Genomic DNA, 15,035 nt, shown 5'->3' on the forward strand with positions numbered 1-15,035 from the left:
ATGCATGTCTTAATTCTTAAGGTGGCAGTTTTGCCTTGCTAGCATGCAATGTATAACTGGTGTCGTTTTGCGAGCGAAGGAAATGCCCAATGGCTAAGCTCTCATGGGAAGTCGTGTCAATCATATTGGGATGTAGTGACGTAATCACGTTAATGATGTCACAATGCCTGTTTACGTAGATTACACCTTGTATTTTTGCGCCAATGCTGTTCACCTCATGTAAATATTAGAAGTTTGACTGTGGCTGTTAACTTTTACTGATAAATGTATCACTTTATGACGGTGCTTGCCATATTTACTTGAAAATATGGTTAAATATACCAACACTTATTTGCAAAGAACAACTTGCTTATATTGTTTACTCAACTGTGAGTCGAAGTAACGGGGTCCACGGCCTGAAAGTTTTCGTTCAATCGTAAATGACAGCGGAATACTTGGAAGGCAGGGTGGGAAGGGTTAGTCCAACATATCGAGGTTGGTATAATGTTTACTTGTCGCCATCAAACTCTTGGTAGACCGACTTGTTTTATTTTGCGCCTTTAGCGGACATACCGACCTGGGAAAAATCACTGTTAGTAAACAATTTTATCAGCTGTTGAAATGTTCAAGGACAATTCGGTATTTTGATTGAGTGTTTTAATACTTGTTGCTTACATATGTTTCCAACCAATGCATCTGATGTGTCTTTTCTCTGTGTTTTCCACCTTTCCCCCGCGTTGTAGCGCTAAAAATTTTGCTGAGTGTAGCTTATATCTCATGCAGATTTAAACACGGGAAGTTTAATGAGATGATTGAGTCTGGTTTTGGTTACAAATAAGATTGAAATGATGTTATAGCTTTGCCCCGCACACCCTTATTTCATCATCAAGTCAGTTTTCAAGCATGAGGTATGAGTTACATTCAGCAAAAATTTTCGCGGTACACTTAGACTTGGTTTATGCTGTGCACCTCATACTTGGGTGTTTGGTCGTGGCTGCTAGATTTTACTCTAATATGTGAAACTTGTATTTGTTTGATAAACGGTAAAATGTACAAAGTTTCGAAACACATCGAACACTTTTTTGCAGAGAGCAAAGCCTGGAAGTTAATTTTTTTAATTATGAAAGAGAACGGTTGGTTAAGTTAGGTGAAATTAATGTAATTTGTTGTTACAACTCATGTGAATATAAAGTGAACAAGATGATAATGACTTAACCGTGCAATGAGTAGAAAGTACGAGGTGTTATACAGCGACAAATTAGGTCAAAAACTGATATTGTGACGAAATAAAACGTCCATACAATCACGTGGCCAACTAAAAGTCACTCGATTTTATTTGCGACGTCAATACGCGATACTTACAGCATTTCGGATCTGTGTATTTGATACAAATGAAGGCTCTGTTTGGTTTTCTTGACGAGTTTTATTAACACATGCAAACAGAGGCAAAACGCACTGCATGCCTCATACGAGTTGCTTTATGTACAATTGTATCAGGGTGTTCCCTGTGTTTTTTAAACTAGTATGCTGGTTATAGTGATTAGTATTCCTTGCGAAAGTAGACTCTTTCATGTAAAACATATTGCACCAGCATTTCTATCAAGGGCCCGGTTTGGAAACAATGCATGTCTTAATTCTTAAGGTGGCAGTTTTGCTTTGCTTGCATGCAATGTATAACTGGTGTCGTTTTGCAAGCGAAGGAAATGCCCAATTGCTAAGCTCTCATGGGAAGTCGTGTCAGTTATATTTGGACACAGTGACGTATTCACGTTAATGATGTCACAATGCCTGTTGACGTAGATTTGCCACCTTGCATTTTTGCGCTGATGCTGTTCACCTCATGTTAATATTAGAAGTTTGACTGTGGCTGTTAATTTTACTCATAAATGTTTCACTTTATGATGGTGCTTGCCATATTTACTTGAAAATATGGTTTAATGTTCCAACACTTATTTTGCAGAGAACAACTTGCTTCTGTAGTTACTGCAATCGCTTTGCATTTGTCAAATTGATACACCAACTTCGACCACGCGACGCCTTCACTTTTTGTCATTTGAGTTTCTGGGTCGTTTTTCACTTTTGTTTTCCACTTCGGACGGACACAGAATAATCTACAGTACTGTGGTTGTGAAGTGAAATGATTTTTAATGTTAAATTTGCAAATACATTACCACGGCAGAATTGAGTTTAATGTCTTTTTAACTCATAAGCGAGCTTCCTGCATTCAACCGTGATGATTTTTTGCTGTGGATAATAAATACGTGCATTGTGTTTAGTGTTATGAAACATACTATATGTGATTGGCTTCATAAATACACGCACAGAAACTTACAATCTTGCCTGCAAACATTTACTTGTATGCTATAACAGGGTGGTCATGCACTTATGAATATTTACTTAGTGTGTTTCCAGGGAGCATAAAAACAAAATGAAAACTATTTTTATGCGTAGACTTTGAAAACTATTTGTTCAGCTTTTGTGGAAAATCACAAATTTGCCTTTTTTTAATTTTAGGTCGGTGAATTCTAATGGCAATGTCAGTTTTTGGTCAAGGCTTTAAAACTTTTTGGGAAATGGCTGGTTACAACTTGTGAGTTAAAAAAAAAGTTATAGGTTTTTGCAATTTATACTGAACGACGAACAGTTTATGTCGCAACAAATGACCTGACCTTTACCGGGGAGTTTAATTTAGTGAACATTTGGGGATAGAACTTTATTATTTAACGTAACAGCATCATTTACATTTTCCCATTATTTTGTCCCTGTAACGTAGTTAGATTTATTTACATGCAGTAACAGTTTCGCTTCCCCACGAACCGTCGGTCGTTTTTCCAATAATCTTGCCCCCCAAGCTGTAACCGGGTCCGAAATCGGTCCCCAAACCCAACTTTCTTTGAATAAAACTGGAATAAGGCCCGAAAAATTGGTTTCCGTGGTGAAATTTTGACACAAATGTGGCAAAGTGTAAAGTCAGGTCCGAATCAAGTCTGTTTTATTTAAACTCCAGCACAAACCTGCCCCCAAAACCCGTCATGACTTATAACTCTGCTTGTTCTTTTAACGAAGATTTATTTATGCATATGCTATGACCGGTTCGCTTCTCGACGAGCCGTCGGTGAAATGGAATTTCCTTAAGCCCGCTTGTTTGTGCAAACGGGAAGTAAAATATGTGTGATTGACATTAACATTTGGGCTATTCCAGAAACGGAATTCCACAATAAATTCTGCACTGTCAGTTATTGTCTCATAATTTATGTTGTTCTGGTGGATTCCAATGTATTTATAACCGCGTATGCAGGATATGGAAATGTGTGATTGAAATTACCGTTTGCAAAACGACATAAACACAATTTTTTGATAAAAATCAATTGATATAATTTATTATTTCATGTACTTATATCAATCAAAACACAATTTCGGAGAATTCCATATTTTTTATAACTGTTTGGAAAGATATAGGAAATATGTGATTGACGTTGGTGTTTCTGATATAAGAGAGACCAGCCGAGATTCTCGCTCAAATGGAAATGCTCAGGTCTTGTGTTAAGTCATGCAGCTGTGTTTTAACAACCAAAATCTAAGTTACATTGGTTTGACCGTCAAATAATAGTAAAAAGGTGCTAGGTACATGAGTGGTGCAGTTGATTAATAAAAGTCCGGTACTGTCGGTTCGCTTGGTGCCGATTAATAACGCGTGGTTAAAATAGATTCAAGTTAATGGTTAGAGATGTTCGCGTTTATCGTCGGTTTGTGGAAAACAGTTGATTACGTCATCGCTTTTAAGCTGTTGTGACGTAATTTTGAAGTAACAACACTGAAACGAATGTCAGCACTTTATTGGCTATAAAAGGTTTTGTTATTAGCATTCTCGCTTAAAACAACATTTTTAGACAAAAGTTTTATGTCAAAAAACAAAATACATCCATGAGCAAAATATCTAATGCATTAAAAGCATCACAATAACCTTGCTTTAACTGCCGTTCCTGAAATGTGTGTTTATGCCACAATAATCTAATAAGTTATGATAACAGATTTTGCATTAATAGTTGCAACATAGAAATAGTAGACACACTGTGGTTTAGTGGTGTCAACCGCGCAAAATTTTTGGGTAATTTTGAACGTACTGACGCGGATCTAAAAAGTTTTTGTGCCGCGTCGATGCCGCACACCGCACAACTTATTAAAAACTTTTGCTTTGAAAAGAAGCACCGACAATGTGTACACAGATTTGTTACGTTTTTCTGTCATGATTTAAGAACAACGATAAAGATTTAAGCGTCGTTAACGTTATTGTTTTGCCTGTGTACAAAACTTAAAGCGATAGTTGGGTTTGGTAATTTTATCATACAAATATTATCGTACGATTTCAGTTAGAAGATCTAAGGACTCAAAGATGGACGTTTGAAGGAAAATCGCTCGTCGTTTTAAACATCTCATTACCTTTTAATATGCTTCGTCACAGCAAGCAAGCTGATGTTTCGATTTATTGTCTTTTAAGTCCAAATAAACGACAACATTTAATGTATATTTTGTGCAAAGCATTATCAAATTGCCAGCGATTCATTTTAGTTAATGTGTTTATTAGTTTTTTAGGCGTATTACGTCACCGGTTTGGCATGCGCACTTGCTCTGTGTTTAGTAACCAGCGGAAGAATGCGTTGCGCTCATGACAAATTGTGTTTTCCAATGCTTGCTTAAAAGTGTACGTTCTTATGCCTGCGGAGGAATGATGCTTAAATAAAGGCCCTGCGCTCATAACAAAATACCCAATTGGTTTCTTGTTTATTTTCCCATGCTTACCTAAGAAAGTTTTTTTCATGCCTGTGGAAGGACGAGCCTTGTGTTTTTACAAAATTTCCCAGAGAGTGGTATGCTGTGTATTTTCCATGCTTACGTAAGACCTGTGTTCTAATGTCTGGCCATTTTGCAATCATCGTCTTTTAACAAAAAATTAACTGGCGAGTTCTTTCGGCATTTTTCAAAACTTAATGATAACGACTCCTAAAAAAAACATCTAAACGTACGCATACCTTTCATTTGATCCATAAGTGATTGTTGCACGCACGACTTTGCAAGCTTAAAGCGGGTTTCCTAACGAGCATCGTGCAGTCAACCAAAGCGCTTGTTACTGGCACGACTTTGTAAGCTTAAAGCGGATTTCCTAACGAGCTTCGTGCAGTCAACCATAGCACTTGCTGCATGCACGACTTGCAAGCTTAAAGGGGTTTCCTAACGAGCATCCTGCAGTCAACCAAAGCGCTTGTTACATGCACGACTTTGCAAGCTTAAAGCGGGTTTCCTAACGAGCTTCGTGCAGTCAACCATAGCGCTTGTTACATGCACGACTTTGTAAGCTTAAAGCGGGTTTCCTAACGAGCATCCTGCAGTCAAACAAAGCGCTTGTTACATGCACGACTTTGCAAGCTTAAAGCGGGTTTCCTAACGAGCTTCGTGCAGTCAAACATAGCGCTTGTTACATGCACGACTTTGCAAGCTTAAAGGGGTTTCCTAACGAGCATCCTGCAGTCAACCAAAGCGCTTGTTACATGCACGACTTTGCAAGCTTAAAGCGGGTTTCCTAACGAGCTTCGTGCAGTCAACCATAGCGCTTGTTACATGTACGACTTTGTAAGCTTAAAGCGGGTTTCCTAACGAGCATCATGCAGTCAAACATAGCGATTGTTACACGCGCGACTTTGCAAGTTTAAAGCGGGTTTCCTAACGAGCATCGTGCAGTCAAACATAGCGCTTGTTACATGAACGACTTTGCAAGCTTAAAGTAAGTTTGTAAACGATCCTTTTCACATGTCCGAAACCTACAACAATACATGTTAAATTCAAAGCGTTAATTTACAAAACAGAAAAAAAAAACATTTAGTTGTGTTGCAATTAATACATACGTACAGTGTGTAACGCAAATTGGCGTTCGTCATTCGATTACAGAAAACAAGCCGGATGATACCGGGGTGTAAGATCGAAAGATAGAAGGCACGACTAGGGGAGTTCTTTTGTTAAATAAATATTCAATAAAAGTTTGATGCAATTTGGTTTAAGAAGTGGCCAAAAATCAGGATAAAATTCTACGGAAAGTCCGTAATCGCCCGGGGAACAGTTTTTATTCATTAGGATTTTACATATTTCTATTTCTTCTGGGGGTGAAAGGTGCAACTATTAATTAGGTGGTGTGGGTTTTTATTTGGAAGATAAAATAATTTTGCCCAGGTTTGTTTCTAGTATTTTGTGTTTGCCAAATGTTCTGCTAAAAATGATGAATTAATTAGTCCGGGTTTGATTCAATTTTATCATCCATTTTTGGAGATCTAATGCTGGTGGTTTCCTGTTTAATTTGTTCTGTGCTAAGAAAGGATTTATCTGCTTTTTCGTTTTCGCAAAAATTATTCTGGTCTTTCCATGTTCTGATTTCAGTTCCATTATAAATTTAAAGTTTGTCCGATAACTTGAAATAAAAATGAACCACCCAAGCCTTCACCTCACAAACATTAAAGCGCTAAAAAAAGAACCGGGTGTATTTTTTTCTGGGAGTTGTCAATTAATTCACTTACCTTGGTAGACAAGAATAAAACAAGAGTTTTTGCACAGAAAAAAAAAACTAAACTCTTATATTAACAGATGCTACATAGAAATCATAAACATGCTGTGGTTATTATTTCTATTGTTTTTCGTCGGATGCGCGGAAGGTGAATGTCCGGGCGAGGATTTCAGTCTCGCTCCTCGACCTTATACAAGTAAGCTTACCTCGATCAAAATCAATCCAAAAGTTAATAGCACATGTTTTGTAGCAAATTAAACTTATGTGTTTCTTTCCAACTTGTGCATCGTTTTATTTTTCTGTAAAACTCATTTTTGCAATTTTACCAACAGAACCTGAAAATCTCTCAGTGTGCGAGAAACCATACCGCGGTCCCAACTGCACCTGCCCTTCTTCAATGTTCGAATGTGCTTGTCACAAGTTTGGTCGGTGTGGGGACAAACCAGGATGTATTGAGATGTCGAGGGTAAATGACGGGTGGAACAACGACTGTGGTGATTGGAGCGACGAGTTTGGTGAGGTTTGTCCTAAAGGCAAGTTTCAGTGTGACTGCTTCAACACAACTTGCAAAGGTCGTGTTGGGTGTGCGTGGGAGGAGCAGCGATGTGATGGAAGGATAGATTGTTTAGATGGCAGTGATGAAGTTAAATGCACTTGTCCTGCTCGTAAGTTTGAATGCGATTGCTACAAAACAATAAACTGCACAACTGGATATCCATGGGGTGGTTGCATCAACAAAACCCAGCAATGTAATGGATTTAATGACTGTGGAGATTGGAGTGACGAAGTTAATTGCACTTGTCCAGCTCATAAGGTTGAATGTCCTTGCTACAAAACAAAGAACAGCACAACTAGATTTGGTTGCATGAACAAAGGCTTGCAATGTGATGGATATAATCAATGTGGAGATTGGAGTGATGAAGTTAATTGCACTTGTCCAGCTCATAAGGTTGAATGTCCTTGCTACAAAACAAAGAACTGCACAACTAGATTTGGTTGCATCAACAAAGACTGGCAATGTGATGGATATAATGGCTGTGGTGATTGGAGTGATGAAGTTAATTGCACTTGCCCAGCTCATAAGTTTGAATGCCCTTGTTACAAAACAAACAACTGCACAAAGAGATATGGTTGCATCAACAAAGACTGGCAATGTGATGGATATAATGGCTGTGGAGATTGGAGTGATGAAGTTAATTGCACTACTTGTCCAGCTCATAAGTTTCAATGTGATTGTGTTGGCACAAAACAATGCGATATCAGTACAGAGGGAAACTGTATTGACCGATTATTATTATGTGATGGAAATCGGGACTGTTTTGATGGTAGTGATGAGACACATTACACATGTAACTGCTCTGGAGTTTATGCCAGATGTCCATGTGATCCAGGTAACAAACACTGCCCATCTACTGGCAGATGTATACCTTTTGACTGGATTGGTGATGGAATTAAGGATTGCTATGATGGGAGTGACGAACTTTGTTCAGTTTCCAACTTCACATGTCAATCTTGCACAATGTTTGCCACAACTTGTAAGAAGGAACAACTTGACAGGTATCTTGTACATTCCACAGTTCCAGCAGAGTGCAACACAGTAATCCAACCATCATGTGCTGATGACATCAACAGTTGTGAAAGCAAGAATGTGATTTGCATCTCTTCAAACTGCAAAAAAACAGAAAAATTTTGTCAGAATTATTTCATTTGTGAAAACAAAAATTTCATAGCTGGAAGTGATTTTTGTGACTCAGTTAGTAGTTGTAGTGACAATAGTGATGAAATTAAGTCAGGATTTGGGTTTAAATGCTCTGGATCATCGAGACAAGGTGTTTGTGTTTTGCCACAAACCAATATTTACGATTCAGTGGCCCAATGTTCTGATAAATCTGATCTTTGTTTTGTCAACGGACAGTTCAAATGTTTTCAGTGCTTGGATAAAAAGTTGATCATATCATCCAAGCAAGTTTGTGATGGTAGAGTGGATTGCTTTGATATGTCAGATGAGTGTTTGTGTTTGAATCAAAGTTTGTGTAATGATATAAGGGGTGTTTGTCCTTCAAATCAGATGCATTGCCATAATAAATCTGTCTGTTCAGTTCAAAGTGGAAAGTTGTGCAACTCAAGCGTACAATGTGTTGATCAAATAAACACAAAATACTGTTCGTCTGCAAATAATTTGGAACAAACCCAGTGTTTACCAGAAAACTATAAAGACCTTGGACTTGACCAAATATTTAAGTGTGCGATAAATGACAACAAATGGTTAAGGAGTGCGTTTCAGTATCAGCTACGTGAGGGAATGGAAACCAGAGTTTTGTTGAACTCAATATGTGATGGAAAAGTTGACGACGGTTCGTGGTTATTTGGTGAAGTGAATTGCCCAAATACGTTTTATTGTTTCTCAAAAGGAGAGATCAACATAAAAAGTATTCAGGTGTGTGACGGAAATGTCGATTGTGATGACGGCTCAGATGAATTTGTGGCACTTTGTAACAAAACCCAATTTTTTTGCAAATCAAAAGATACGGTTTCCATTGACAGAAAAACTGTTTGTGATGGAATTATCGATTGCGACAATGAATCTGATGAAAGTAGATGCCGTTGTGAAAAAAAAAGGTTTTATTGCACAAACAAACAGCCTTTGTCGGTTGAAAAGAAACTGGTGCAGAATGGAATTCGCGATTGTTCGGACGGAAGTGATGAATGTGTAAACTTAGCTGGGGACGCGTTTGCAGATGTCAACGAAATGATTGCTAATCCAATATACCGAGCAATTTTCTGGATAACAGCTGTGTTAGCTTTGGGAGGAAACTCGTTTGTGTTTATTGCAACTGCTCACAGCTTACGGAACGTAGACAGAAACAAAAATGTTTTCATTATTACTAGTGCTTTCATTCTAAACCTCTGTTGCTCAGATTTCCTCATGGGAATTTATCTGCTTGTAGTTATAGTGCAAGCCACACAATATTCTGGCTCGTATTGTTTGTTTGATAAGGAATGGAGGTCAAGTAGTTTGTGTTCAGGCCTTGGAGTACTTTCGATTATTTCTTCAGAGGCATCAGCTTTTACAATGACAGCCATGACAACCTTTCGTCTAACATCAGCTTTTAAACCATTCACAATTCGGAGTGTTGGTGTTTGTAAAGTTTTATTTGCTGAGTTGGTTTGCTGGATTTCAGCTGTTGTTTGGGCAATTGTTCCTTTGCTCAAAGTGACTTCGGAATATTTTACAACTGATGTTTGGTTTCCAAATAACATTTTTGGAAATGATTTTGTTTCCAGGGAAAACATGTCACTTCTTGCAGAACGAATTGATAATGTTAAACGGGAGAGGTGGGACGATGTGAAAGAAACTATCAAGCAAACGTTTCCTCGCAACCCAATCAAAGGGGTGTTTGGATATTACGGAGAAACAAGTGTCTGTATGCCACGTTTGTTTGCCACAACCAGTGAATTTGCTTGGGAATATTCAACTTTTCTCATCACAATCAACTTCCTTATGTTCATCTACATGGTGGTTGCATATGTTCTCATCTACAAACAAAGCAACCGCATGAAAGGCTCCAGAAGCAATGATGTCAGCTCCAAGATGCAAAAGAGAATCTCAAGGTTAATTTTGACCGACTTCTGTTGCTGGATTCCAATTTGTGTCATGGGATATTTGAGTATTGGAGGAATCAAGATGCCACCAGATGCTTATGTGTTGAGTGCTTGTCTGTTGCTGCCAATTAACAGCGCTCTTAATCCCTTGCTTTACTCTAAAGCAATAGAAGATCAACTTGTCAGGGCAAAGAAATGGCTGATGGAGAAATTGTCCATTCTATGTGCATCTACAAATCGCTCATCTGATTTAGCTGTGAGATACAATGCTGGTGCAGATGAAGAAGGCGACAGAGTGATTGAGATCAGAGAATGAAACAACCATAAACTTAAACAATAGTAAATATCCCACAAATAATTGTTGCTGTTTTCGCATTGTTAAATCTTGTTATACTCGATCTCGTTTTCGTCATGTACATAAGGTTATGTAAATATGTCAATTTATTATGTGAAAATTAGACTTATAATGTCTGAGTATTTTTGTATGCATTATTATTTTGGCAAGAGCTAAGTTAAGAAAGTTACAAACATAGTAAAAGGGCACTTCACGCGTTTAGCATGATTTTTAAATGTAGAAAGAATGATTGTTACATTTAAAACAGCATAGGAACTAATTTTGCCTTTTGTCGAACAAATAACAACTTTGTAATTAAGAACAAGTTTTACAACAATACGCACACAAATATTTAGGTTTAGTAACAGTTAAGAGTCTGTATAAATCGTCACGAGTACAATAGGACACAAGCATCAGTGAAGAATAGCAAGCAAAGCTGCATAATAGCACTTAAACAATCACCGGATTGAAATCAGCTGCACAACTTTTGGGTTTGATTAAGATCATCTATCGAAAATCAAGGCTGTTACATTGATCACTGAGAAGTTGCCTGGAATTTGAACCACTAACCTCACTATGAATAGGGATAGCAATAAACCAGGGGCGTGTAACTGCTTATCGCAATGGGCTACAATTTACAAGTGTAATGATGCTGAGGGCCAATTTGATACATTTTGATAAAATTCATTTGTTGTAGTGGTTTCCAACCTGCGGTTTGCCCCTCTCAAGGGTCCCTGTTTTGTTTTCAAGGGTCCACGAGGGCAAAATTTTAAACCAGAGAACTTTGCCTAAATTTTACCTTGTAATGCAATGTCAAAAATGCTAAACGACAACTTCCTATGGTTTAACAGTGAAAAGTATAAAACAATGGACTACTTGACGCAGTAAGCGTGGGCTACACAAATAGCTCTCGCGGAACGTATGTTGCACGACTCTGCACTTAACTAACCAAAAATACAGAAAAACATCTATTGCAAAATACTAAGTTGTGACCGTCTTGGTTTACAGTGCTTGTGTAAAAGCAATATAGGGTAAAAGCTCCTGTTGTGAAGCTTTAGTCTCTTTACTGTTGGAAATAAGATTCATAAACACATAAATGGTTTAAATTTTAAATGCACCTGTGTTTAATTCAGACAATGCGCTGTAGATATTTCCACTAATGAGATCTTTATACTTGTTGTAATAAAATTTTCCGGTCCTGTTTGTTATTATGTTGTAAAAATATTCCGTTTGTTCAAATGCTGATTTCTACAAACGAGAAAATTCATTTCATTAGATTGCTGTGAAACAAACAGCAAGAGAATTTCAAATTTTAGTAAAAACAAGCTGCCAGTCCTAAACATTATTTAACAAAACAGCTTTTTCAATTGATGCAATAAGTTCAATTAAAGCTTAGTTGAATTGCTTCACTACAAAAGTCAAAACTTGTTTCTAAGAAATCCAATCCATTAAACAATATGGGGACTAAATGCAATTATGTATTTTGTTTTACTACACAACAAAACAAGTGGTAACAAAACAGCTCTAAGGCTTCCTTCTTGATGACTGACTGGTTATGATGTCATTCTGTTTTGTTGCATAGCGCATACAGATGCATAAACAGTATTAGTACTATTTGTACGTCCCAGTTATTTGTAGTGAAAACATGAAAAAGTGAATTTGCCAATGACCAGAATTTTCTCCCCAACAAAAGAGCAGTAGATTATCGACAGCAGCCAATGTTTGTATATTTTAAACTCACCTGATTGTGGTCATGTTGTGCTGAACATTTTGAAGTAGAGTGACAGCCAGTCTTCTACCTGTGTACATTTCATAGCTAACTGGTCATTCAATACAGGCAATAAAACATTTTATTTTGTGGGACTAACAAGGTAAGTCCTGAGGAGGGATCTAAGGGCTAAACTATAAACCAATGACATGCCGACACATAATAAATATGGATGAAATAAAGTATATAATAAACAAACCTTGTGTGAAAATTATCTACTATGTTTTTATGCAAATCCATCAACATTTCATGTTAAAAATCAACAAGCTGCAGGAAGAAAACAAAATAAATTGAAATATTTTAAAACCAGTTTAGATAATTACAAGAGTTTAGATAGAACTTAATAAAATGTTCAGTTTTAGGGATACACACCACTTAAGTTAAGTGTAATATATTTAACCAAAAAAGTATATGTTTAATTCACTACCATCGGCATAAACCCATAATTCCGGAATGTCATTCGTTTTCCTTAAACATTTTCTTCACTTTCATAAATTCTTCTATAAATCAAATCTTGTGTGCAAAGCAGATTTCCCTTAGTTCCAGTAAAATAAGCATTGTTCACACAAAAATGTGAGTTATTAAGTTGGAATGAAAATTATCATTTTATCACATTTTCTAAGACTAAGTTAATTTTCGTTTAATAAGTAGTCTTGCTATAACCAAAATAAAGTATGACATTAATGCTCAAAGTTTGTGTCATAGTGCATCAATGTGTTTATTATTTTGTAGTGTATTTCAATGTGCATATTTTATGTATCGAAATTTTACCGACGTATTCTAACCATTGGTAATTATCTCCGTCTTATGTTAGCCGACTGCCTTCTAAAAAAAGTAACGCCTAATCTCGTCAACACCATAAAACCTTTTTCTTGCACCCTTTTTATCACAGTAATTATTTCTTTGCTTCAAAGGCGACATACATTCGCCCCAGGTCAAAACAACACGTTAACTGCTCACTATAAATATTCATGCAAAAAGTATCAGCTCCCTCTCTCCCACTGTTAAAATAGCAAATTCAGCCCGAAAACCTCCAAAGTATCACAAATGCTTAGAAATTAGTTGTGATAAAGCCGTAAAAGATTAACTGTGTTTCGAAATATGTAAGTTCAACGTTGACCTTTAGTAACCTCTTGGGTGTTATAACCACCTAGGCCTAACAACGACCAGTTAATGACCTTTTTCACGAAGCTTAGGCGAAAAACAGTTCATCGTTTGACGAGTTTATACCGGACTTGCTAAATTATGGGTCCCCTTCCCTGAAGGGGACACATATTGTTTTTGTCCATATTTTTTTTTCTTTCTAACGCAGATTTGTTCCCACGTTTTGGTCAAGAAAGAATGGTTCAAACTTTTTCAAATTTACACACATTATAGATATTGGTCTAAAGATGGTCCATGTGAAAATTTGACCCCGTTGGATCCCTCGGTTCACCCACAGCCCCCCAAAACGTAATTTTTTTAAAGCGGCTATACTTGCTAAAGTATTTCATTGAGGAGTTATATTCTTTGGTTTTTGGTGCAATATAAGGTATTTCAAAGAATTTTGTACCCTAAAAAAAGATTTACCCATTTTCACCCCTTAAACCCCCAAAATATTCGTTTCTATCTAACACTGGTTTGTTAATTGCGTTTGGTCAAGAAAGAGTGCTTTAAATTTATTCAAATTTGCACAGATGTTAGTTATTGTTTCGAATTTGATCCTCCTGAAGTTTGACCCCAAACGAACCAGCGGTTCACCCACAGGCCCCCAAAACGAAAAAAAATTAAAACGGCTGTACTGACCCAAGTACATAATCTGAGGGTTTTATGCTTTGTTGGTTGGTGCAATGTAAGCTATTCTAAATAAATATAAAATTAATTTTGTAACTTTTTATTGGATTCACCCATTTTTACCCCTTAAACCCCAAAATAATAAGTTTTTGGCCAGAAATACAAGCCCTAATGTGCTAAAATGATAAACAATTGTTTGCAGTAGGTTATTCGTTTAGTATTTAAAAATTTGCCTTGATCGGCCAAATAGTTACCTTTGCAGCCCATAATATGTGTACACTGTCAGTCAGATAGAAGTCTCAACTCTCAAGGGAGTAATTCACTTGTTTACGATTAAGGCGGGTGAATGCAGCGGGAGTGCTCAGCTTGACGTCCGCCGGACGTTTTACGAGCTGGACGTTTTACGAGACAGTACTGTTGGTGATTAGAAATCAGCTGTTTTTGCGCAGCTATGCTATGTCGTTTTATTAAGTTATCAAACACATTTTCACTTTTGGAAAATTGTGTTTAAAAACTGACCTTGAACGACAATATCAAGGTCAAAGCATGAGAATAAATGGAAAGTTTTTATCCTGTTCTTATTTACTGTTGGTTAAGTTTTTCCTTAAGAATCTAAAAATAACCTGGACATTTGTTTACCATAAATCCGCACAAACAAGCGCGTGTGGGGACCCATTCGTTTTTGCTTGCAAAAACAATCATATGTGTAGATCAAATGATGTGTATAGTAAATTGGTAAATATCTGACAATGATCGTGCCCTATTTTTACTGTTACCAATTCTCATATGCATATGTGTGGGGACCCATTAGATTATGCTTGCAGAAACAATTATGTTATAAAGTGCCAGGAAAAAGATAGGGACCCAATGAAATGTAGGTGTCAAATATATATCCATTATAAATATAATAAATGCTGTATGTGATCCACCGTTAAATATGATATAGTATATATAAACTGGCAATATATAGAAAAACCACTATTCTAGTTTTACTTGAATTACTGTTTTTACAATTTGAATTTCGCGCT

General features: G+C 36.9%; 1 protein-coding gene and 1 long non-coding RNA gene across 2 annotated transcripts; one reads left to right on the forward strand and one right to left on the reverse strand.

The window, feature by feature from the left end:
• Positions 1-8,935: 8,935 nt before the first annotated feature.
• LOC145220144 (G-protein coupled receptor GRL101-like) lies at positions 8,936-10,607 on the forward strand. Its single transcript, XM_080087430.1, has one exon. The coding sequence runs from the start codon at positions 9,279-9,281 to the stop codon at positions 10,446-10,448; it is 1,170 nt and encodes a 389-aa protein (XP_079943556.1). The 5' UTR covers positions 8,936-9,278; the 3' UTR covers positions 10,449-10,607.
• Positions 10,608-11,119: 512 nt separating this feature from the next.
• LOC145220145 (uncharacterized) lies at positions 11,120-12,953 on the reverse strand. Its single transcript, XR_013858007.1, has 4 exons — positions 12,662-12,953; positions 12,434-12,501; positions 12,208-12,265; positions 11,120-11,714 (listed from the first exon to the last, which is right to left on the reverse strand). It is a non-coding gene; the product is annotated as an uncharacterized LOC145220145 (long non-coding RNA).
• Positions 12,954-15,035: the final 2,082 nt, after the last annotated feature.

Source organism: Phallusia mammillata, chromosome 3, assembly GCF_965637545.1.
Source record: "Phallusia mammillata chromosome 3, kaPhaMamm4.hap1.1, whole genome shotgun sequence".
NCBI classification, from domain to species: domain Eukaryota; kingdom Metazoa; phylum Chordata; class Ascidiacea; order Phlebobranchia; family Ascidiidae; genus Phallusia; species Phallusia mammillata.

Excerpts from the sequence above, each read along its gene's own strand:
- LOC145220144 (XM_080087430.1), top strand. The coding sequence starts at position 9,279 with ATGATTGCTAATCCAATATACCGAGCAATTTTCTGGATAACAGCTGTG.